The sequence below is a fragment of the Artemia franciscana genome, chromosome 2 (genome assembly GCF_032884065.1).
Source record: "Artemia franciscana chromosome 2, ASM3288406v1, whole genome shotgun sequence".
NCBI lineage: Eukaryota > Metazoa > Arthropoda > Branchiopoda > Anostraca > Artemiidae > Artemia > Artemia franciscana.
In genome coordinates, this window is record NC_088864.1 from 8,981,108 (window position 1) to 9,007,281 (window position 26,174).

The 26,174-nt window shown below is 35.6% G+C and overlaps 1 protein-coding gene across 3 annotated transcripts in view; it reads left to right on the forward strand.

The window, feature by feature from the left end:
• LOC136037063 (general transcription factor IIE subunit 1-like) overlaps window positions 1-23,965 on the forward strand; it is a 41,427-nt gene extending 17,462 nt beyond the window's left edge. For all 3 annotated transcript variants that reach the window (XM_065719502.1, XM_065719511.1, XM_065719518.1), the window contains exons 4-8: window positions 3,466-3,636; window positions 7,825-7,974; window positions 12,012-12,255; window positions 15,236-15,394; window positions 23,720-23,965. In XM_065719502.1, the coding sequence (XP_065575574.1) occupies window positions 3,466-3,636; window positions 7,825-7,974; window positions 12,012-12,255; window positions 15,236-15,394; window positions 23,720-23,901 (906 nt within the window). In that variant the 3' untranslated portion in view covers window positions 23,902-23,965. The remainder of the gene's footprint in view (window positions 1-3,465; window positions 3,637-7,824; window positions 7,975-12,011; window positions 12,256-15,235; window positions 15,395-23,719) is intronic.
• Window positions 23,966-26,174: the final 2,209 nt, after the last annotated feature.

A 26,174-nucleotide genomic window follows, 5' to 3' on the forward strand; every position in this document is an offset into this window, starting at 1 on the left:
AATGTAAAGAAAGTGGAGAAAGCATTAAAATATGAACTAAGGAGATGTGAAGTGGAGGCGATGGATAAAATTGCTGAGGAACTGGAAGATGCGGCTAGACGGCATAATAGTAAAATATTATAATGGCATGTTAATAAATTGAAAGGGAGTTGCCAATCCGGACTAGTCCCAGTTAAAGATAGAAATGGGGCCACACTTAGTGATAAGGAAAAAGTTAAAGAAAGATGGGTGGAACATTTTGAGAATGTGCTAAACCGAGATACAGTTGCAGGAAAAGATATAGATGAAAATGAAAAAGTTTGTGATACCTTGGATGTGAAGGAAGATTTGTTTAGTGAGGAAGAATTAGTGACAGTACTAAAAGGATTAAAAAATAATAAGGCCCCAGGTGCTGATAGTATGATTAATGAGTTTCTTAAATATGGCGGCTCTTAGGTTAGGAATAAGCTACTGAAGATTATGAACATGATTTTTGAAAAAGGGGAAATACCCAATGATTTTAGGAAAACCTTAATTAAACCACTGTATAAGAAACGTGACAAGAGTGAGTGTCGTAATTATCGAGGCATTAGTCTTGTCTCTGTAAGTAGCAAATTACTGAGTAATATGATACTTTTTAGACTGAGACATGCTGTAGACAAAGTTTTAAGGGAAGAACAATGCGGTTTTAGAAAAGGTAGAGGATGTGTCGACCATGTTTTCACTCTTAGGTTAATAATTGAGAAGTCCCTTCGTTTTCAAACACCTTTGGTCCTTAGTTTATCGATTATGAGCAAGCTTTCGATTCTGTTGATAGAACAGCGTTAACAAAGGTCTTATCGTTATATGGTATACCAGAAAAATACATTAAAGTGATTTGCGCTATGTACGAGAATAATACTGCTGCGGTTAAGGTAGGAAATGAGGTTAGCAACTGGTTTTGTATTAAATCAGGAGTTAAGCAGGGTTGTGTTCTATCCCCCTTTATATGGATCATTTTGATGGACTTCGTCTTAAGGAGCACAGGAAAGGCAATTGGAGACCATGGAATCAAATGGGGAGGAAGAACGCTCCTGGACCTAGATTATCCTGATGATTTAAGCATATTAGATGAAAGTGTGAGCAAAATGAATGAATTTTTAGAGGTTTTACGAGTTCAGGGTGCTAAAATAGGCTTGAAAATTAATGTAAAGAAGACTAAGTCACTAAGGCTAGGAATAAGTGAAGTTGAACAGGTGACATTAGGTAACGAAAAGATTGATCAGGTTGGGAGCTTCAGTTCCCTTGGTAGTATTATTAGTAAAGATGGTGGGAGCAGTGAAGATGTTAAAAATAGAATAGCTAAAGCTCAGGATGTTTTTTCACAGTTAAAAAAAAGTTTGGAAGAATAGAAAGATAAATCTACAAACCAAGATTAGAATATTGGAAGCTACAGTGATGACAGTGGTCAAATATGGCTCTGAAGCATGGGCACTCCGAAAAGCAGATGAAAATTTACTAGATGTTTTCCAGAGAAATTGCCTACGGATTGTTCTGGGTACCCGGCTGACTGACCGTATTTCAAACAGTAGGTTGTACGAAAAGTGTGGTTCAATCCCGCTTTCTGGGGCTATAATGAAAGAAAGGTTGAGATGGCTAGGCCACGTTCGACGGATGAAGGATGACAGATTACCGAAGATTGTCCTTTTTGGCCAACCGTCAGGGGCTACACGGAAAGCAGGTCGTCCTTGTCTGGTTTGGGAGGATGTCATAAATAAAGATTTAAAGGAAATGGAAGCTTCCTGGGAGGTTGTAAAGAGGGAGGCTTTAAATAGATTAGGTGGGAGGAGGAGCGTGCGTAGCTGTGTTGGCCTCAGGCGGCTTGGTGCTGCAGTGGGTTATTAGTAGTGGTAGTAGTAGTAGTAGTAGATAATCAATTGGAAGTACACCAAATGGCGGCTATGACCTCCCTTGAAGCAGTTCTAAAAGATTTGGAAATCAAAGTCCAAATGCATTAGAATTAAAAAAAAAGAAAATGCTAAACGATCCTGCTTCAATGATGATCCCTAACCTGATCTGAAGTACCTCACACTTATGGTACTACTACTAATAATAGTAATAACTCACCGCAGCACCAAGCCGCCTAAGGCCAACACAGCTACTTACGCTCCTCCTCCAACCCAATCTATTCAAGGCCTTCCTCTGTACACCCTCCCAGGAAGTTCCCATTTCCTTTAAATCTTTATTTATGACATCATCCCACCCCATACGAGGACAACTTACTTTCCGCTTAGCCCCATACGGATGGCCAAAAAGGACAATCTATGGCAATCTGTCATCCTTCCTCCGCAGAACGTGGCCTAGCCATCTCAACCTTTCTTTCAGTATAGCCCTAGAAATCGGGATTGGACCAAATTTTTCGTACAACCTAATTGTTGAAATACGGCCAGTCAGCCGGGTACCCAGAAGAATTCGTAGGCAATTTCTCTGGACAACATCTAATAAATTTTCATCCGCTTTTCGGAGCACCCATGCTTCAGAACCATATTTGACCACTGTTCTCACTGTAGCTTCCAGTATTCTAATCTTGGTTTGCAAACTTGTCTTCCTATTCTTCCAAACTTTTTTTAACTGTGAAAAAACACCCTGAGCCTTGGCTATTCTACTTTTAACATCTTCACTGCTCCCACCGTTTCTACTAATAATACTGCCAAGGTAAGTGAAGCTGCCCACCTGATCAATCTTTTCGTTATCCGATGTCACCTTTTCGTCTTCACTTATTCCTAGCCTTTGTGACTTAGTCTTCTTCACATTAATTTTCAAACCTATTCTAGCACACTGAAGCCAACCTCTTTTCTTCCTGTTTTTCTTTTAGATTGTCTTTCCAGGGTTAAAACAGTTTGGAAGAATAGAAACACAGTTCTTTGAACAAAGATTAGGAACATGGTAAGATTAGAAGTCAGGGTAGTGGCGGTGCTCAGGTATTGATCTGAACATGGGCCCTTCGAAACTCCGAGTCATATATGCTAACTGTTTTTCAAAGCATAGTTTTACGGGCTTGTTTAAATGACCGTAGTGTGCTCATTTAAATTTTAACGACTGCTTGTTACTATATAAAGTAAGAATCTGAACCAGAAATTTGGTTTCTGTCTTATTTTATGGATTATAAGAAAAGAAAGATCGAGATGGTTAGTAAAGTTTTATGAATGAAGGGCATTTGTTAACAAAAACAGGATGTCACAAACTGATCGAAAACGGTAATAAGAAAGTATTTAAAGGAGATAGGAATTGTGTAACGGTGAATAAAGATTAAAGCTATAATATATTAGGGCGGTGGAGGAACTTAGGTAATGAATGGCTTCACGGTTTTGGAATTCATTTAACTAAAATTAAAGCAAAAAGTATTGTTTATTTTGTTTGTATTAAAATATCAACTATCAAATTAAAAGTGTGGTGCAAATTTTCATCTTTCAAAAACATTTTTAACCCTAAGTCCCTAATTTTTAGATAGATCGTCTTCGGAATCCAGACACAAGTGATATAGATCGATTGCTGATTTGTTCCAATTGTCATAGCACCGTTGAAGAAGACGAATCTGCGATTAACAGACAGGATGGTAGAATGGTTCTTAAACGATACAATGAGCAGATAGAGCCTATTTGGCACCTCCTTCAACAGGTAATGTGTTTGTGGAACAGTTCAGTGGAAGATCGTAGAATGGCTCTTCCCAAGGCCGTATCCGTTATTTTTTATTGGGGTGGGGGGTAAATTTTTTTTAAAAACCTATCAAAATATGTTTATATGTGTTTTTCTTACTTTTTTACAAGTCGCACAGAAATTGGGGGGGGGGGGGGTCAAGACCAGTAGCTCTCCTGCCATCCGCTTGATATGTCTTGTTTCTTCCGCTACTTAATGAGTAAATTGAACCCCCACTTCAAAATTAGGTCTTGTTTCCATTTAGATTTTAACTGTTTTACCAAAGCACTATTACGCTTATGAGTTATTGATTTTTTTTTCATTAATCTTTTTTAATGTGTTCGATTTTATTGAATTTGAGTTATTTATTTAGGTATTGATTCACTTTTATATAATGTCTTTGGGGATAAACTAAGTTTCCCACAAAATGCAATGCGTAAAATGACTCACATCAACATCATGCCACTGAAACCTAACCCACGTAATTGAACCCTGACAAAACTTAACCCAGCGAAAATCCACCCACGCCAAACACAATCCAACTAAAATTTAGCCCCTGAAAATATCCACGACGAAAAACTTATTCAATTCAACCCTCAAAAGAAAAATCTAAGAGTTAAAAATAAAAACTTTAGAGCACATAACAGAACAGACATCATTCCAATCGGCCTCTCCACTTGTTTTTGGTAAAATACATTTTTAATGCAGCAGGTTAATTTTTCTAAGAATCAAAATCGGAATCAGGACTGTGAGGAGGAACCACAATTGTCATTAGAGAACATTGCTATATCGTTTACTTTAATTTAATCCAATTCACAATTTGATCTGATTCATCTAAAATTTAGCCGTGTGCGCAAAAAAATAGACAAAGCAAAATTAAAATCACACAAAATTTAACCCAGCAAAACTCAACCAAAGATAATTCACCCACATAAAACTCAACCCACCAAAATTAAACGAAGAAAAGATTCTAACACACTAAACACAACCCAAGAAACTTCCAACCAAAGAAACCTCATCCTGCACAAAACTCACCCCCAGAAAACTGAAAAATTACACCGAAAAAATTTTACCAGGCAAAATTATCCAGCAGCAATTTCAATTAGCTTAGAGTAACTGAAATATCTTTGCCTGGCTTGTGAATTCTATGATATGTTGAATTGTCTTTACTTGTAATGTTTCCATGCTCAAAAATATAAAGCATAAACTTCATTTGCCTATCTCTCCTCTTTTTATGATTAATTAAAAAAAACAAGTTTTTCAGCTCAAAGTAAGGAGCAACATTAAAACTTAAAACGAACAGATTGCTGACCCTAGCAAGTAAGCGCGCCTGCCATAAGAACTTATGGTATCACCTGAGAAATATAAAAAAAATAAAAATAACCAAAATTATATATATGCCCACCAATTTTGAGTATAGCTTCCTTCACCACCATTCACCTAGAACTGATTCGAAGTAATATATACGCTCCATCCTATCCAATCTCCCCCCCCCGTGTTTGCATAACAGTCATCTGTATAGCTTCCTTCACCACCATTCGCCTAGAACTGATTCGAAGTAATATATACGCTCCATCCTAGCCAATCCATCCTAGCCATCTGTCAAAAAATCCCCATGCACTTTCATGCAATACCTTCTAAGAAATTATTTCACCCTACCCACCTGTAACAAAACACCTGCTTGAATTGAAACTTACCCTAATTTAAAAAACTGTGGGAAAAAATACATGGAAAAAGCTACATCAAAATATCATTCAATAGGATAATTATACACGCATTGCTTTTGTAGTACAGCGACAAGCCTTCTTTTTTACTATATCTATTAGCCGCAAGTCTGGTTTCGCGTTGCGAACATGACCTCATTTATAGATTTTTATCTTTTATTACAGTTTTTTTCCTTTTTTTATTTTTTTTTATTCTTTTTATTTTTTTATTTTTTGACGTCATATTTTATTTTTTTTATTTTTTAGTTTTTTTATTTTTTATTTTTTTTCTTTTTTAGTTTTTTCTTTTTTTTCTTTTTCAGTTTTTCTTTTTTTCTTTTTTAGTTTTTTCTTTTTTTAGTTTCTTCTTTTTTTTCTTTTTTAGTTTTTTTCTTTTTTTCTTTTTTTTAAGCCTATTTTTCTTCAATCATATGATGTACAAAAGGAAGTTACATCAAAAAGTTACATCAAATGTCGAAAAATACAGAAAAACCCTAAAATCCCCAAAATCCCGGGTAGGGTGAAAGTGTTTCCCCTACCCACCTGTACCAAAACACCTGCTTGAATTGAAACTTACTCTAATTTGAAAAAAAACTATGGGAAAAATACATGGAAAAAGTTACATCAAAGTATCATTCAATATTTCTTGATTACTTTTATTATACTTATTTGAAAGTTTATTATACTGAAAACTAAGTTTTTTAAATTGCCAAGTAAGTTTATTGACGGAAAAACCTTTTAAGATTAATTTATGGGTAAGTATTTGACATCTATTTTCAAAATGAATGTAATACTACAAATTCCCGCATATCCAAATAGTTGGGAATAAAAAACTGAATCTATGATATTTGACTGTATGTTGCTTTTAAGGAATAGGAAATTAACTACTTCAAAATTAAAATCACCTATTTTATTGTATATTTAAAAAAAATTTCTTATTATGTGAAACATTAATATCTAAATCAAAAAGGGGTCATAATTGCCATTTCCATAGCTAGGTTCCAGAATTAACTCTGATGGGTAAGTATTATTCGAAATCTCAATGAACTCTGCACAATTTATCACCAGAAGATCATCTAAGTAACTTTTTTTTATTTAAAAGCGAATATTTAACACTGCTTGGGCTCTTTTTATTTGTCATATACTCATATTCTAATTGGCTTAAAAGCAAGTCAGCTATAAATGGGCTGGGATTACCCCCATAGGAATTCCAACAATTTACTTGTATAGATTACCATTCAAGTTTATAAAAGTACTAAATAGAACAAGCTTTAGTAAATAATATATCATGTCCAGGTTATAGCATCTTGAACTGATAGTACTATTAAAGAAGTTAGTCCATCTAGCCTTCTTATTATAAGCGTCTATTTATAAAAAATCGAAATTAGACAAAAGGGAAGCTTTCTTAATTATATTTTTTTTTAATTTCCAAATGCTAAATTCAGTGGTAGATTTTGTATATAATGTAGTGAAATCAAATGAGTCCACTCTTTTGGCTTAAACTATAGCCAGAGAATCGATTACATGTAATGAATTATTGACACTCCAATATGGATTAAAATTGGAAAAAAAAATTTATTCCCGAAACATTATAAAATGTCTTTTATTATTTGAAAGTTAATATTTAACATTACTTGAGTTCTTTTTATCATTCATAAACTCATATTCTAATTGGCTTAAAAACAAGTCCGCTGTAAATGGACTGGCATTACCCCCCATAGGAATTCGAATAATTTACTTATACAGATTACCATTAAACTTCATAAAAGTATGACATAGAATAAATTCCAGTAAATCATATATCATGTCTAAGCTATTGCATCTTGAAAGCACCAATTAAGAAAAACAAATTATAAAAAGGGAAAACTTTCTTAATATTTTATTTTAATTTCCAAATACTAAATTATGTGGTTGATTTGTATATAATCTAGTGAAATTAGACGAGTCCACTCTTTTGGCTGAAACTATTGCCAGAGAAACTATTACTTGTTATGAATTACTAACCCTCCTAAATTTGTTAATTCCCGAGCAATGTGCCTTAAATTTATTTCTAATTTCCCCTAAAATACACGACAGGTCAGTCGCCGCAATTCTGTTTGGGTACCTGGCTGCACCAACCGTAAAGCCTGGTTTAGGGGGATTCTGATGGAATTCTGCCGTCCAATGTAAGAAAATGAAATTTATATCATTATCACTAATTTTAATATTAAATCTTTGAAAGTATAACCTCATATTTAAATTAAATTGAATTTTATAAAGCTCACTAAAAAAAACAAATTGAATGTTTAAAATTTAATGAAACTAATTAATTAATTAATTAGAACAGTATATTTTCTCCTGCTGGTATTTAGAGCGAATCATGTATCTTTATTTGTCTTGAAAAATGGTGGTGCGAAGAGAAAAGTTTCCTTTGAAGGAGCTAATTTGACATAGTTGTAGGAGAAAGTAACCGATCCCTTTGTTTTAGGTAGAGAATATCAAATTGGATCCTAAGATCTTAGAACCAGAGCCGTCAGATATAACTGCCATCAATCGGGCATTGGATAAAACCAAAGGTATCAAGAGAGAAGAGCCTGTGGCAGCTTGGACCGAAATTGGAGCGAAACCAGGAATTATTGTAAGCATTTTACAGTATATAACACTTTAAACCATTAGATATTAACACAGGACGTCACAAATAGACCTATGAGATTAGCAGCCAGAAATGCAAGATTGGTATTAAAAGCGCGTTTTTAAATCATTCTCTTTCATTTCAATGAATTGCCTTTCATCACAGTTTATTTATCAGTCCTGGTTGAACTTCACTGAGGTAAGGATGCTGGGACTTTTCTGAAAAATTATTCATTTTAGTTTTATTGATTTTATCCTTTTGTAAGTTTTTTCTTCTTATATATTTTTGTATTGCTGAGGACGGCCTTTGGATATAGGGCCGAAATGTTCATTCTAACTTGTTTCCCACTGTCTTGGGAAATTCCCTATTGTTCTTCTTGTTTTTGGGGTTTGATATAACACTTTTTTCACCGGCGAATTCAAAATTAAGCCAAACTCTAATTGAACAAGAAAAAAAGTTACCCAAAAGCCAGGTTTCCGTAATTCATATATGTAATTCGCCAGTACTTGTAGAATCTATGAATCAGATAACATCATTCAAGTTATAACTCTTTTATATTCTTCATAAAAGAAAGACTTCTTAATCATTTTAATTCTTATTCTTCTTTTAATGTTTCTAGATTCAATTTAGTTTCATCCAGATTCCATGTAATTGTAGCACGCTTCTTCTACTTCATCTAAGGTCTATTCTGAATCCGACCCCTACATCATAAAGTTCATTAAATAATTTAGAAATGTTTACGTTTTTGGATCTCCTTGTTCCTGAGTTTCATAAATTGTGAACGTGCGTTTTATTCTGAGATAGAGAACGTTTATGGAAGGTATTATCTTCGTATGGTACTGTGTTTTAGATTAAAGTGGTTAGTGATTACATAAATCCACATGGTGCCAAAAAGCCACGTGTTGGTGAACAATTTTATCCAAAAAGCCAGGTTTCCTTAATTCATATATGTAATTCGTATGAAAGAAATATTGCTGCGGTTAATGTAGGCATTGAATTTAATAGCTTATTCGTTGTGGAGGCATGAGTTCAGCAGTGTTGTGTTTTATATGGGTATAGTGTATATAACCATATCAGCAGTGTATATAACCATGTGGTTTATATGGGTATTTTTATGGACTTTGACTTAGAAGCACAGAAAAGGCATGTTTATGCCAGTTTTGAAGGCTTTCTCAGTGTAGAGACAATTTGTCAATTTTAGCTTCCTATCAGATTCGACACCCAATCCCATTCCTCCATGAAAATAGAATCCTAGACTCACAAGTGCGAGTGTTTGTTGGCTATAACTTTCCCCTTCAAGACTTGATTAGCAGTGTACTCTCAAATCTAGCTTAAAACACTGATCTAACAAATGATTCCAACCTCAAGTTTTGAGTTAATAACCTCTTTTTAGAATTCACAAAAAAAACGTGCTCCACTAAGACTTTTCTGAGAACAGTTTTAAGCAAAACAAAAGAAATATTGCTTGTCAGAAGTTGTACCTGAAAGCCTTGCCTTTCAATTAATTTGCGATCAATCTCTTAAGAAAGTCCATCAAAACCTTAAGAAGAAGAAGTTTATTCGATATAATACAATACAGAATACAATACAAATTGGAAATACAATACACTTATCCCCCCTCGAAAGGATCCATGGCCAGAAAATCCAGAATTTGAAAGAAAATAATCCTTTGTGCTGAGCAGATGACATTTTTAGCTGCAAATAGCAAATACAGTTTATGCTAGCATTCTTATTTATTACAGTGTTTAAAAATTTATTTTATATTTCGAATATCAAACAGTTCATGGTAGCGAACTGTAAGTAAGGCGTGACGCGGCTCAATAGTGACCGAAACACTAAAGAATGAAATTGTGATATCCATAGGCATATCAAAAGAACTGGCTGAATATGCCATTACTATGAAATGGGCATTTCCAGTCGGTGTTTGCTGGAAAATTGGGACAGATCTGGATATCTGGATTGTGTAGAGTGCTACTACCATTTCAGTGTTCAGTTCCTCGATGCGGCCCAAAAAGACGCCAATAAATGGGCCGGTATGCCAAAAAATGGGTTGTTTCGTTTTCTGGTAGTTTTATCAATGAATTTGAAAGGGAAACCATGGGGCTCACCAAGAAAGATAAGAAGATTCTCAAAACTCTCAGATGTGGTCAAATTAAGAGACTTTCTCGCTAATTAAAATCTAAAGGACATATTTGATGATCTACAGAAAATAGAAGTTAAAGCTGAAACTCATATGGCTATGGCAGAGTTGATGACCAGGCGAAATCTTTTTTGGAGATTAGAGTCAGGTTTCAGCAGAGTATAAATATATTAACAGTAGCGAAAAGTGCTATGCTATCCATTAAAGATTTTAACGCACGTCAATCTGGACATCTCTTCACGACTCCGCCTTTATGGCACGCGCTATGATAAATTTTTAGTGTATTACAATGGAATTACGGGGGATCTATTCCACTGACGCAGATGGATTTTCCACTTCTGAGCGCTTTGATCTGTGTCATTTCTGAAGAAACTTTTCCATACTGTTCTATATTTATACTGTGGGCTTCAGGGTTTGAGGTGCTAATATAATAGAATAAAACCCAGAGAAAGTGACTGAAAAGGAGGAAGTCAAGACATTGCAGAGTGAAAATTTTACGAGTAAATAAGCAGAATTTTGGATGCCTTTCATTTGCCGAAGTTTCACTGTATTCATAATATTTTACAGACATCTCTTAATTTGTTTTCTGTTGAGGTATTGCTACATTAGCAGTTGAGAAAGTGCCACTCATCTGGACATAGATTGTGCAGAGAGTTGAATGTCCTAGGTAAAAGTATGATTAAAATGAATCGTTTTAGTGGTTTCAAGAATTCAGTGAGCGAGATTTTTTTGAAAATTTATATTAACTTATTTTTTAAGTTAATGAAAATTTATATTAACTTAATATATTTTTTGTTATATTAGCAAAATTTATATTATATTTATTTATATTAAATTTAATTTAAGTTCCTTAAATAAGGAATAAATTAGGATGAATTATGATGCCTATAGAATTGACCGATATTTAGCTTCACCTACCTGCATAGTATTATTCGTTGGGAAAAGTTATATTCAGTGGGAAAGTAAATAGCAGAATAGTGCACGCGCAGTGTGCTTTTCTCACGTGAAAAAAAACTTTGAAAGAACAGGAAGATATATAAGAGCTAAGGCTAGAATGTTGAAAGTTATGGTACTGATAATTGTCAAGTGTGATTCTGAAACATAGGCCTGTTGATAGATATTTCAGTTTTTATTCAGAATAAACATGTGTATTAAAGCCGTTTGAGTTACTGTATATCTAGGGAACAACAAGCACAGCGAAAATATGGTTTGGTCCGAATTTTAAGGTCTATAAAGAAAGAAAGGTCAAGGTGGTTAGGTCACATTTTTCTATTAAAGGACAATAGGTTGCCAAAAATGTAACAATGGGATTCCAGCTGGGACAACATCCTTGAAGGAGGTAGAAAGAAGTCAAACGGAAAAATTGAAAGAAAGTGGCAACTTCATGGAAAGAAATATAAAGGGAAGGTCTAGTATATTCCAGCGCAGGAAGTGCGTTTGGGGATCCATAGGCATTTGGCAGTTTGTTGCTGCGATAAGCTTTTAATATCAATATTGTGATATTATATAGAATTTTATAAATAATTTTTTTTGACAATCGTTTTTCCTTGTCATTTTTAAGAAATGAAGTATCACCCTGAATGGTAGTGACAATTCGAGGCTTTTAGCTGAGAAAGAAGCCTTGCAGTGAACTCAAGGCACGAGTGATTTTGAGTGCTTGAAGCGTAAGTGGTCACAAGTGAAATAAGAAAAAACTAAGCACAATTAAAAAAATCAGTGAAAAGTGAAATTGCCAACGGGGGGGGGGGAGAGAAAATTTCTAATTTGGTGATAAGTTACTGGTGGCTGAAACAATTTCGTCTTGTTGTTTGGTTTGTTATGGGGACGTTTTTTTTGCATAATCTATGGAATCTAATTCCGGGCTATAATCCTTTCTTTACCCATGTGTTATCTATTTATTTAGGAGGAATCTCGTCTTGAAATCCGTATTGGTGATGATGCTGAGGCTAAAACTGGTGAGAAGAAAAAGAAGGAGCAACCAATTTGGATGACTGGATCAACAATACGAACAGAAGAGTCAATTGCTGTCGAGTCACTGGTTGCCAGTACACCAGAAATGATTTCAGCTGATACTTCGATTCGTTCATCTGATATTATGTCTGTATTGCTGCAGCATGAAAAGAAAACTGAAGGAGCTACTAATCTCGGTATTTCTCTCTTTATCCTATTTCTCTTTTTGCTTTTAGTGTATTTCTCTTTTTTAATTGTGTTTACTTTAATTCCATTTTGTTAGTGTGAAATATTAGAAGAATATTACAAATAATTCAATCTTTTATATTTGATTCGCTAATCCAACTTAGCCTTGGAGAACTTATAGGAATTTAGAATATACGCGCTGACACGATTTAAGAAAGAATACTGATTTTCAAATACACATTACATAAGACTATTATGAACAGTTCTTAATTCATAATGTACAGAATAATTGCACCCAACACATTTTGACCACAGCTTCATTATATTTTACCCCCCCACTTTCCTGATTTGAAAATATATAGCCCAAATTATATGTTTCTCATGCATTCTCCCAATACGTCTCTTTTTTCATGCCATGTGCCTGAAAATTGAATCAACTGTGATGAAATTAGAACCAGAAAAACAAGAGTGATGGGTGGTAGAATGCATAAGAGATATAATTTAGGCTCTGGGCTTCAGAAAGCGCGAGACAAAGGACAATTGATTCCGTTATATATATATATATATATATATATATATATATATATATATATATATATATATATATATATATATATATATATATATATATATATATATATATATATATATATATATATATATATATATATATATATATATATATATATATATATATATATATATATATATATATATATATATATATATATATATATATATATATATATATATATATATATATATATATATATAGATAAAACAGAAGAATTTACCTGTGTCTCAGCCTTTGATTGCTTTGAGTTGTATTAGAGGCCTGGAAAACAGTACTTTGTAGAGGGTAAAAACCTGAATAAGCTTCTGGCTTTTCCAAGAGGATCTAAATGCGTTATTTTGTCAAGTATACTAGCGTATGTGTTTTCGACATGGCTTCAAGGTACAGTGCTTCAGTATTAGTTACTCTAGGATTTGGGGACTTGAGCAAATTTTGGCTTTTTGGATTTTGGGGCTTGCTAAATCTGACATCGCTCGTACAAGACGTTACATCTAATGGGGACTGCCTGCAGACACTAAGGCTTCAGAAGATGTCTGAAAGGCAACATCATCTTAAGATACGTTTTGGAAAAAAATTACTTAAAATCTGATGTTCATCACAAATTTTCCGGATTTTCAAAAACCAGTCGGCCAAAAACACGTAGAGGAGTCCTCACTTCATCATGTCATTTCCTTCGTCGTTTATCTTGAACAATACCGAAAAGGAATCAATTGTCCTTTGTCCCGCGCTTTCTGAAGCACTGTGATGATCAACCTCAATCAATGATCAAATATCAGTGATATTTTCTTTTCATGGGACTGAACGTTTGTCAGGAAATTCAGTTAGTATAGATGGAGCTTCAAAAAGTTTAATGTCCAGAGAAATATTGGGCAAACCTTCAACGTCTTGCTTAAATCTTTACATGGCTTTTAATTAAGCCCTTCGTAAACAAAAGTTTTTTTTTATGGGGGGGGGGGGGTTAACTTTGTACTTCTAAAAAATTATGATAGTAACTACTTCTAACAACTCATCGCACCACCAAGCTGCCTGAGGAGGACACAGCTACGCACGCTCCTCCTCCATACCAGTCTGTTCAAAGCTTCCCTATTTACACCCTCCCAGGAAGTTCTTATTTACTTTAAATCTTTCTTTATGACATCCTTCCACCCGTTCCAACGGTTGGCAGAAAAGGATATTCTTCGGCAATCTCTCATCCTTCGTCTGCAAAACCTGCCCTAGTCATCTCAACCTTACTCTCGTTATAGCCTTAAAAAGTGGGATTGAACGACGCTTTCGTACAACTTAATATTTGATATACGGTTAAAAGCTATCAATCAGGTGGACTGCTTCACTTACCTTGGTAGTATATATTATCAAAAAAATATGATAGTAAAGTAAGCTCTATATTCTGTTTCGTATTAATGGCCCTTTTTATTTTGTCTGGTCCCAAAATTCATACAATTTGGTACATAATATACAATGCAAGTAAAAGAGATTGGTGGCAGAAAAAGAGGGAGCATTATAGAGCTAAGTTGATTGGTTCTAAATATTTTATGTTTTTAGGCAAAGCAGGCTTTTGTTGCTCGTTGTAACTTATTGCTAAGCATTTTCCCATTACTAATTATGCATGTTCATCATAAAACAAGCGACGCATCTCTAGCGGTCCCATTGTTATCATAACTATAATAAAAGGACCAATTGAATTAATAAATAAAGAGAGAGAGAATAGATGGAGTAACTAGCTTAACTCTATTAAAGGAAAATTGAAAACCTTGAACCTAGAATATAAAAAGAAAAGAGATGTCGCAAAATATTGCTTTTGGATTCTTTGCAATCTTCCAACGTACCCAGATGGTGCTGGACCCTCTGTCCTTTGGCACTGATTGTGCATTATATGAATATATAATATTTGATGTTCAGCATAAAATAAAGGACGCTTCTTAAAATAAAAGGACTGTGATAGCCAATTAAATAATCAAAATTTTCCATAAACAACTTTCCAGTTTCAGAGCCAAAAATGCCGCACGGTCATTCATTCCTAAAGAGTCAAGTAGTCCATATGAAATACATGATTAATATTGACACTTCTTTTAAAGCTTTATTTAACCAAGTTGATTCACTCGATGTTTTATAAAAGTGTGCACAGTATTACATAGTTTCGTATCAGCTATAATTGAGGAGGTAAAGGTTATAAAAATGGTAAAGAATACGGCATTGGACTTTGCACTCACTACTGTAACGAAGGAGTATGAGAACGAAGGTGTGGTCATCTCTAAGCCCAAACATGGGCTTAATAAATATTAACAAGTAATATTTAATATTTATTAAAAAGTATTAATCAATATCATATAATATGAAATCTCTTTAGTCAATATTTATATATAAAGTTGCATTTTTATGCTATTATACTTAATAAACCGTTGATATTTTTCTTGTAGGTGCGTCTCTATCTGATTCCGCTAAGGCTTTGAAAGAAATAAGTGACGAAGAATATAGTTTTGGTGCCGTGGATGAAGACAGTAGGTTAAGCTTTGGCTTCTCTGCTAAAGTACCAACATCTATACTACTTGGTGAAGCCGTTGATGGCGATGATATAGGTACTCTATTTCTCTTTCAAATATGCTACTTCCTTGTTTATTTATAAACCATTTAAATCCTTTTGAATGGGATATAATAGCCTGAAACACAAGTTTAAGAATCATCCAAATATAGGAAGAAACAAACTGTTTGATGAAACCTTGTTTAATAGAATTTTATATTACAGAAAAATTTGCCGTATTACCAGGAGGAAGGAGTAAGAACAGCTTAAGGGCCATAAACCTTCAATATATTATTTAATGTATTTTCCCCCAGAGCCGCTTTATATTTAAGGGATGGTCTTAGAAACTTCAGAAGGGACTCGTTCGACAGGAAATGGAACTTCTACTGCCTTTTTAAGAGTAAAAAAGGATCGGAGAGTAACCAACACCCCCCCCCCCTCCCTACAGGAAGGAGACCTGTTTAAAGATACAAAATTAATTGTCTTTTATTCATTTTGCATTCTAGAATAAACGTTTTAAACATCATTTCCAGATTTCTTATCGTGACATTTCATCTAATTTCTATTAAAATCTCTTAAATAAGGCATGCCAAACCTTCAATTTTCTTTTTTACTGGTTACATCTGCTATGGACGCAAATCTACAAAATATAGTTCCGCAGTTAAAACTATCAGAATATATGCTGCAGGGATGGTGAACAAATTCACCACCCCCTTCTGCTCACTGCCGCCGTCCCACTCCCGCCATCCCACTTCCGCCATCGCACTACCAACATTCATAAATACACAAATACTAACGTGAGATATTAATTGTTATTTTATGTCAGTGTCGATGTTTGAGGCACTGGCTAGAGGAAGCACTCCTGCTTGAAGGCAGGGATTTATTCATTCAAGGATATTTACTAACTCAATTCAGTGAAATGTAATAATTTATTTCATACGAAAGAAAAATTATAACACAGAGGGGATAAAAAATGTACCTAAGAACATGTAAAAGCTGAAGAAATAGCCTAGTCGGAATCGTGAGGCTCATACAACTTTTGCCATATTGGTGATGAAGGGTGTAAAAGGGGAGCACATAGTGCCTCAACATTGTCATTATCTGGAGCAATAGTAATAAGTTATTTGAGTAGAAAGTAACCAATTGTATTCAATAACAGTTCCTAGAATGAATATAGCAGTCTCCATTGAAAGGCGTTTCTTATAGGCGAGCTTATTGTTACTTTCTTGTAGAAAAGATTTCAGTCAAAAAAGTAGCGGATGTTCAAACAGTTTTGACTTAGTCGACGCTAATGCTGTTTGCCAGAAATTATCCGCAATACCTGAATCATGCAAACGGTTCTTCTGTGTATTCTGTTCATAAAAAAGCACTAGCAATATATGCAAAAACGGTTGGCCCATAATTCCTTAAACGATTCGAAGATGTGCTATCAGATCTATCAGGTGTATTAGGCTCCCGTTTTTGTTCCTCAGGTAAAGCAGCTATAGCAGAGAAAAATGCACTACAATCAGGACATCCATTTCCAGCATCAAAATGTAAGTAATCTGAATTTTCAACAGAATTAAAGATGTGCTGAAAATGATCTATCCCGAAGAGGCATATTGACGGAGGTGAAACATTTCCCTCACCTATCAGAGGAAGGGCACTACTCTTACGACTCAAAGCAGAAATATAATACGAAACCATCCCATCACTACAAGCTTGTTTCAAGAACACCTAGACTTAGCAGAAGGAATAGTAGCTAACTCTACAGAGATCATAATAGCACAAACATCATTACATAACTCGAAGATTTTCATTTTGTGAGATTCACAAGAGCTCATACGGCCACAGCAGCTGGTGATCTCTTCATCATACAGCAAAACCCACGTCCGAGCATGGCAGCTCCTGCTCAAGCAGCTGCAGCTAAGGTGCGGTACTGTCCGAGTTTTGGAATAGTGGTTCCAGTTGAACCATCAATGTAAGCATACATTCTGTATTCAAAGCACACGAGGAAAGGGTGTCGTCAGATCCATTAATACCATTCAAGATGTGAATTTCACTAGAGCTTGAAAGCAAACAATATTCCGAAGTAATGTGATAAACATGCCAAGGCTCTGCAGCTAACGAGATACTTAAGTAAATAACCCTATTCCCCCTCTTGATTTTTTACTATATTCCTCCAGATTTTAGAAATATCTTCTTTTTTGGCATGCTGCTACAAAATTACTCTGCCTAGATTTTGAAATTATATAGATTTAGATTTATATAGATTTAGATAATTATATAGATTTATATTTTATGAAATTATATCTAGATTTAAAATATTTTATTGCTTATCCGATTGTAAATTTGTTGGCCATTGCCCATGCATCGACAGTGTGTTTGGAACTTGGACGTTAGTTTGCTATAGTTTAACTGCAGTCTAGCTCAAAGGTATTACGGTACTCTCCGTAGTCACAGCTAATGTCGCTAATGGATATTATAATTTTTGTCCAGAATAGATCGTATCTAAATAGAACTCGATCTATATTTCTCTGGGAATTTTGTATCACGTTCTGAAATTGCCTTACTAACAAAGAAGCGAACTTGTGACTTTTGGACTTTGTCAGCATTACAATTAACTTCACTATATTCAAATGAATTATAATTAGTGACCATAGTTCAGGGTCTGAAAGCTTTTTAAATCTTGCATTGATCGATAGCTGTGCAAAAATGTCGTTAATGCTTTGTTGCACCTTTGCATCTGAGAAATACTCTATATTCCATAGCATCAGGTTATTTTTGCAAAGCAAGTTCTTCCGTGCTAGAAGACGGCTATAAATAACTACATTTGGAGTTCTAAGTTCCTGGGTTGGTCAAACCTCCTTAATTTCGTCCTAATTATTTTCAACTTGAGTGAGAAGTTGCTTAAAAATTTGTTTTTACTATTGCCTCTATTAACTATTGTAAAAACATATATAAAAAGAATTATTGCATTGTTGCTTTATAAAACAATAACACATTATCACGATTAATGCATTAATCTTTGTAAGTAGGTAAGATAAGATAAGATAATATTTATTTTCAAAAGGCTATCACAAGCTCTATAGAGCCGAATTCGCTTTATATGTCAGTAAAAGCTAAGAAAAAAAAATTCAAAACAGTACATTAAGTCAATCACTTAAAATTAAAAGGAATTAAAAAGCAAAATCATCAAAGATAAAGGGCAAATCAGTAAACTTAACAATTAAATTACAAAAACATTGCAGTAAATAAAAAAGGAATAAAAACGGCAATAGAGGAAAAGGGGAATTTGGCAAGTACATAATCACGAATTATTATTAAGGTGTTCCAGAATAAAGGGTATAAAACTTTTGCGAAACCTTTCTGTAACAGCATGGATCGGAGAGTAAGTTGGGATAGCTAAGGAGGCTGACCGGGGAGTCGGAGTCTAATGGGATTGTGAAAATCAGAGAGTAAGTCCTCAGCACGGGGATTGGAAATGACTGATTTAGCGAAAAGCAGGCAAATTTTTTCCCTCCTTTCTTTTAAGGTGGTAATGCGCGCAGCTTTAAGGAGGAAGGAGTATGGAATTTTGCCTTCTTTGCAAATGATCCTGAGCGAACGCTTTTGGACCGACTCGATTTTGTCACTAAGTTCATTTGAAAGTTGCGAATGCCAGACCGGACATGCATATTCTAATAACGGCCTGATAAAGGATAAGTAAACACGGAGGGAATGTATCTTAGGACAATTAAATTTGTTTAGTAGCTAAAAAATGGATAGTGAAACATTTGCTTGTTTAACAATGTTGGAAACATGTGTGTCCCACTTAAAATCATTAGAAATTGTGACACCAAGAAGCTTAACATGTTTCACTAGCATTTCGCTTGGGATCGGATCGCAAAAAGCAGGAGTAGATTTCAAGAAGTTGATTGTCATTATCTGTGATTTGGTGGAATTTACTGTCATATTTAGATTCTTAGATTCATCCGAACATTGGGTTAGGATTTCAACGGGGTCACTTTTAATATTCCTATGACATACTTCAAGGATTGACAAGTCATCCACATATTTCCATCTTTGGGGGAATTCCTTGCCAATTTCGTTAATCATGACAAGAAATAATAGTGGTCCCAATAAGGTTCCTTGAGGTATCCCACAGTACCTAGGGAGGGGGTTAGAGAAGGTATTTTTGTATTTTACAACTTGTGATCTGTCTGAAAGGAACGATATAACAATATTTACTAAAAGTGGGTCAATTTCAAAGTTATCATGTAGTAAACGAATTAGGATAGTGTGGTCAACTAAGTCAAACGCTTTTTGGAAATCGACTAAAACCAGGTTTAGCCAAACATTTGGTTTCTCTAGTTCACTTAGGATCGTGTGAATCAAGTGTACAAGGTAATGGGTGGTGGAGGTTTTTCTTAAATTACCAAACTGTCGGATGTCAATTCGTGATGTAATTTTAATTTTAAGCCAGTCACAAAGGAACCCTTCGTACAGCTTAGAAAAAACTGGAGTGAGTGTAATAGGACGCATGTTGGTTATAGTCAGACTGGAAGATTTCTTTGCGATGGGTGTTATAAAACCTAGTTTCCAGCAACTTGGGAATTTACCAGATTTTGTAATTTGGTTAAAAATATCAGATAAAGGTCCAGCAATTGTGTCTGAAAAGGCTTTAATCAAGTCAATTGGGATGTCTAATGGGCAAGTACTTGATTTTTTGAGCTTTTGGATTTTATTTATAACATCAGAGGGAGAAATTTGGGGGAAAGAGGTGGAGGGAGGAATAGTTTGACCTGAGCCAGTGAAAGGGGGGAGACTTTGTACTATGGACGCAAGATGCAGGTTCAAATCGTTGGCTATCTTGTAAGGGGGCTCAGGGAGATGAAAATTAACTTCAACAGGGTTTTTTCCGCAAATCTCTTTAATTTTCCTGTACCATTGTTTGGGTTTGTTAGAATACAAATCCTTAACCTTACTATTGTAATACCCAGAAGCTGCCTTTCTCAATTTTCTCTTCAGGAACTTTCTTAGATCGTTAGCCTGTGTGGTATGTCCTTGCTTGAACAAATTGATTTTTTTTCCTTATTAGTTTTTTAAAAGTCGCAGTAATGTAAGGTTTATCGGTAGAGCATATTTTAATTTTTTTTCAACCGGAAAATGGGCTTCATAATTACTCCTCAATAAATTTTGGAGGGACAAAGCCTTGAAGTCAACATCATTTGTTTGGTACACAGGGGACCAATTTTCACTAGTGATCCAAGAGCCAAGATTGTAGAGTCCTGAGTCAATTCGAGGTCTAAAGACGGTTTCAGCAATAGTAAAGGAATGTTTAACTGTACCTAGTGGAGATAGGAGTAGGCTAAAGTGGTAACTACCTCCGAGAGGGGGAAGAATGGTGACGGGTCTGTAGAAATTTGACATATTGGTGCATATTAAATCAAGAGTAGAATTGCCTTTGGTAGTAGGGACTTTTACAATTTGTTTTAGACAAAAAGTATTGCATGTAGACTCAAGTTTTAATTCATTTGCATCACCCAAGAGGAAAATTCCAGCATTTGGGTATTTAAATAGTACATAGTCGGCACTGCTATGCAATTTTTCAATAAAATTAATTTTTTCAGCCGCTCTCTGCCCAGGAGAGTAGTAAAACAACACAGGACAATCAAATTGAAAGGACGTGGTAAGACCTTAGGTCGAACACAAACCCACAAAATTTCATCAAAGGGAGTAAGACAAGGAACTAATATTTCTGAAGGATAAAAATCATTACGGACAAAGAAAAGAATTCCACCCCCTTTCTTACCCAGAGGGTGGGTTTGGGGTCGAGTTTAATAAACTGGGTGAAATTATTCATTTTTAACATGTGTGTATTTTGAGCGTGTACTTCAGTAATAGCGATTATGTCTGATCTATATATTTTAGAAAAGGAGTCTAATTCATTAAGTTTTTCAAAATTAAGACTTTCAGCGTTGCTTAACAAAAGTGTGGGAAATTTAAAACGACCTGCAGAGGTACCATTTTTACACTTAACTTTATTTAAATTACAAATGGGTACAGGGGGTGTGGTGGGATTCCTAGCGGGGGCCAGATTAATGTAGTCAGAACAAGGGACCAAGGGAGCACATTTGACTTTCATGGGATGAATATTAGGGTCAACATCGATAGATGAATTATTAGAGTAAGAGAAGGATTTGTCTTGGGGATTTGGGGGTGGGGGACGGGCAATGATATGGATGAAGCACGAGGAGAACAATTAGGATTCATTATAAGACAATTAAAAAGTCTCAGACATGAGTCATGTTGACAGGGTAGGCACGAGGGATAAAACGAATGGGCTGGGGGTGGGGTTTCGTAAGGTGCTGGGAAAGGGGGCCTGGTTGGGAATAGTGATTCATGTCCGTCAAGAAATTGCTGGTTTGTGGCAGAGTAGGGAGGGTATAGGGCAGCATACTGTGAGGGGGGAGGAAATAGGACTTCTGTATGCGGGGAGGGGGAGGAGGTAGCAAAGGATAAGGGAGGAGAGTTCGGGATCGGGAAGGGTTTGTCAATTTTTGAGCTGTGCCTGATGAACTTTGATGAGAAATTTTTGCTTGAGTGCGGTGCACTAAAAAAGGACGGCGGAAGGGAGATGAGTGGCTCTTACATTTTTTGTCTTTGGACAGGGACACTGGAACAGGGCCCCAGGGAGGAGAATTAACATCATCTACTTTTGGTGCATGGGTAAAACTACAATATTTGTCACAATGCATGGTGGGAAAAGGTGGAGGAAAAGTGTGTATGGGAGGGGAACGGAAACTAAAAGGGGATACTAAAGTAGGGGTATTCAGGGAGGGGGAGCTTTTTCCGAAACAACCCTCTTGTTTTCCGAAAGTCAGGAGTGACATGAGCGAAAACACATTCTCTGTTACTACAAGCTAAGACACTACACAAATCTACGTGGTCAAAACTGCAATCATTTTTGTTGCAACATTTTGATCGGAAATTTAAGCATATATGCAAAAACCGACACTTTTTCTTCAGTCTGCAAAACCCTCGTTCAAAGAACCGGCAAAGCATGTTGTATTTACGAGTTCTTACGTCACTTTTCTCTACGAGTGTCGGAGGGGGTACATTTGCACTAGTTGATGACGTATCACCAGGATTCATTTCGTCTGACAAGATCGCACAGTCGTGGGCTAGGCTTGGGCTAGATGTTATGTTTTGCAATTTATTATCAATGGGTGCATTTCGGTTAGCAACAGCGATATCTTTGTCCGTTTGCGTTGACTGGGTAACTTGGTCACGGGAGATTTGCGAAGGGTCACAAGGGCGGGTTTCGATAGCCACCGAGAGTTCTTGTTTCAGCTGGGCTATAAGAAAGTCTTTAACCTCCAAATGGCCTGTCAACACTTTAATTTGATTGTTCTTTTCCTCCATTTCTGACAGATACGTTGAGTGCCTTGTCCGGATTTCTAAATTTTCTGCTTGACATGCCAATAAACTTGCATCAAGGGTCTTAATTTTATCACTTAGACGGATTGTTTCGGATTCATATTTGGGAATGTCTACACTTTCCCCAGACGGCTTAGTCCCTTTTGGTATATCAGAGTTAGTTTTAGATCCCGTAATAATTTGTGGTGAAGAGGTGCCGATTCCGCTTCCTCTTACAGGTCTTTTCGCACTAGGCTTTTGTGGGGGTTGAGATGCTTGCGACTTCGGAGTCACGGGTATTTTTTTGCAAGACATTCCATGCGTAACCATTCGCCGGAATGGTCTTTTAGTCCGATTTGGGCGCATTTATTAACGCCCGCGTGATACCAACGGCCGCATCCTGACACGCATTGGACAGAATTTGTGGTTACCAGCAGTCGGCACTCGGGACAATAGTTTTATGGTTTTGACATATCACAATAGTTGCTTTGGGACTCGAGTCAGGCAGTTGCAACACTAGACAGGGAGAGTCAAGCAGTGGCAACACAGAATGAAGGGAAGAATTATTCAATTTTAGTTTAGGTAATGCACATAAGCAATCTTGAATGCAATTAAATAACACCTCAGTCACTTAGATGTTTTCACAATTAATAATTAGTTGTCTAATAATTCAAGTTCTGATTATAGAAATATTTTCAGTAAAAGTCCATAGGGAGATCAAATAACTAAATAATCCAAGTTCAATTAAGTTCAAGTTCAATGAAGTCCATAGGGAATCACGATTGAGTCTTACTGTATAATGAGATTATATCCAGATTGTAGTTCAATTAAGTTCAATTAAAAGAAGTCCATAGGTGAGTTGCTAGTAGTAGTAGTAGTAGTAGCAGTAACCTTTGCTAATGTTTTAGAATATTTTGTTGTGTCTCGTTTTAATTTATCTTTTTGGCCGTCATTGTGTCTTGAACATACTTTCTTTTGGATGAATTTTATTGGTTTGTTTTAGCTGATGTAATTGAAGTTATGGAAACCGATGATGAAGATGAAGAAGCTCCTACAGTTTTTGCCAATGGGAAGGCATATATAATCACAGAAATTGACGAGGGAAAAATCGCATTGATGAGCGCGTCTGAAAAGGAAGCGTATGTTCAAGCATATCAAGATTATTATTCTGTAGAGGATGAGTGAAGCTCATTTCTTAAATCTATTTTGTATTTTGATATTTATTTGGATATTATTTTTTTGTTCTTAATTCATGTTTATTTTGACAATTTTCTTAGAATTTGCGGTTTTTAACCTAAACTTGTTTTGTTTGGACTTTGGCTTCAAGATCTTTGTTAATGTTTTTTGGGTCGTGAACAAAAATCCTAGTTATGATTTCCTCTGAAAAACAGCTATATGATCTGTTTATTAAGGTGTTTTCAAAATTTCTATGGAATTTTGATAATTATTTAGAAATGTGGTTTCCCCTAATTCTTTTTATCAAGACTTTGATTCTTGGCCTACCGCTATTGTTTTTCGTTCTATAGTCGTAAAATCTAACAACTATGTCTTTGAGGATGACCGGGGGAAGGGCTGCAAGTTCTGAACTTTTCTCATTGTTTACAAATAGTATCGGTTATCGGGAAGTATACAGACATTTTCAGAGGATATTTTGTCTGGTTGGGAGGGGGGTCGGGCTGACGGGTTACGTGGGAGGATCTTTTCATGGGGGGAGAGACATTTCTATGAATGGAGTGCCGGATTTCCCAGCATCATTTAAAAAGGCTGAGAAATTAAATAAAAAAAACATGTTTTTCAGCCGAAAGAAAGGAGCAACATTAAAACTTGAAAAAACAAAAAGAGGGGATTCGCCCCTAGTCAATACATTGCTCTTTACGCTAAAGTTTTTTTGGTAATTACAAAAGAGCTATACATTCTAATTAAACAGCCTTTGCGATTCGGGGTTCATTCTTAAAGAATTGAACAAAATTCAAACTTCAGCGTAAAGAGCGAGGTGTTGACTAAGGGGCGAATCCACTCGTAGGCATAATGATTTCTGTTTGTTTTAAGTTTTAATGTTGTTCCTTACTTCCAGTTGAAGAAAACTTTTATATTTAATTGTAAAGGCTGGAACGTTAAAGGTTGGAACGTAAACTTGATCAGAGGGTTAAAGTCAGACCGTATTGACGACATTAAGGTAAAAAAGGTAAAGAATGCGGCACTAAACCCTTTAAGGTCCGAACTACATGTGACAGCAGGAAGTTGGTAATTTAACCCCAGACAGAAGACAGAAAATAAAGAAATCCCAAGTCAAGAATGGGTTTAAGTAGGGAACAGTCAGTATCTTGTATAAGAGTCCTTGCTTTATCCTGTAGTTCTGAAAGCGGCTTCAGGGAGGAGGGAAAAGTTGACATCCAAATAATCTATCAGTATGAAACATGAGGCTGAGCTAGGCTGTAGAATAGGAGTCTAAGAATTAACCGTGGAAAAAATATATTTAAATTTTCAAAAATACCAAGGCTTCTGGAGACTTTCCTTCTAACGAGGTCAATATGAAGCTTGTAGGAGATACTTTCATCAAGAAAGATGCCTAGAAATTGAATTCATTGATCCCTAGGTCTATTAAGGGAAACTCTCAATATGTGTATTTCATTTAAACCTGAGCCAGCCTTTGAATTTCTTGTAAAATAAGAAAACATGACTCTCCAACATTTAAGGCAAGATATTTAACATCAAACAACTGAATAACTGTTTCAAAAAAGACAATCATGTTTGAACGGAGATCGGACTCAGTTCTACCAGCTATGCCAAGAGTACAGCCATCTGCAAAAGCAATGAATGTATCGGAGAAGGACGAAGTCTTGTCACAATTAGTGACAGATGTAGGTTGACAAAGACGACAGCAAGTGGTAGGTTTTAGATTTTTAACCGCGTTTATGAGGTCATTAACATAAATTAAAAAGAGTATCGGCCCAGTCAAAGATCCTTGCGAAACGCCAAACTCAAATTCAGACGGGTTGGAAAACAGAGGATCAACCGAGATAAATTGACCAGGTAAATATGATAGAAACCAGGAACAAGTACTCCCTCGTATTCCAGTATGGAATAGTTTCCAAAGAAGAATCTTGTGTGTTATCGAACCAAATGCTTTTCATACATCGAGGAAAAGAGCTGCAGGTATCAGACCAGAGTCAAGAAATGTATGTATATACTTCAAGAGATTCGCACGTGCATGCTCAGTTGGGTGCTTTGCTCTAAAACCAAACTGAGAATCATAAGAAAAATGTTTGGAATTAAGAAAATCAAGAAGTCGAGAAAGCACTGGTTTTGTCGAAAATTTTAGTAAACACTGATAAGAGAGACATAGGACGATAAGTAGCAGGGTCAGTACGTGATCCGCCTTTAAAAATAGTAATAACACGAGCATACTTTAAAGCACTTGGGAAGACACCATGTCAAAGGTCATATTGACAAGTCTC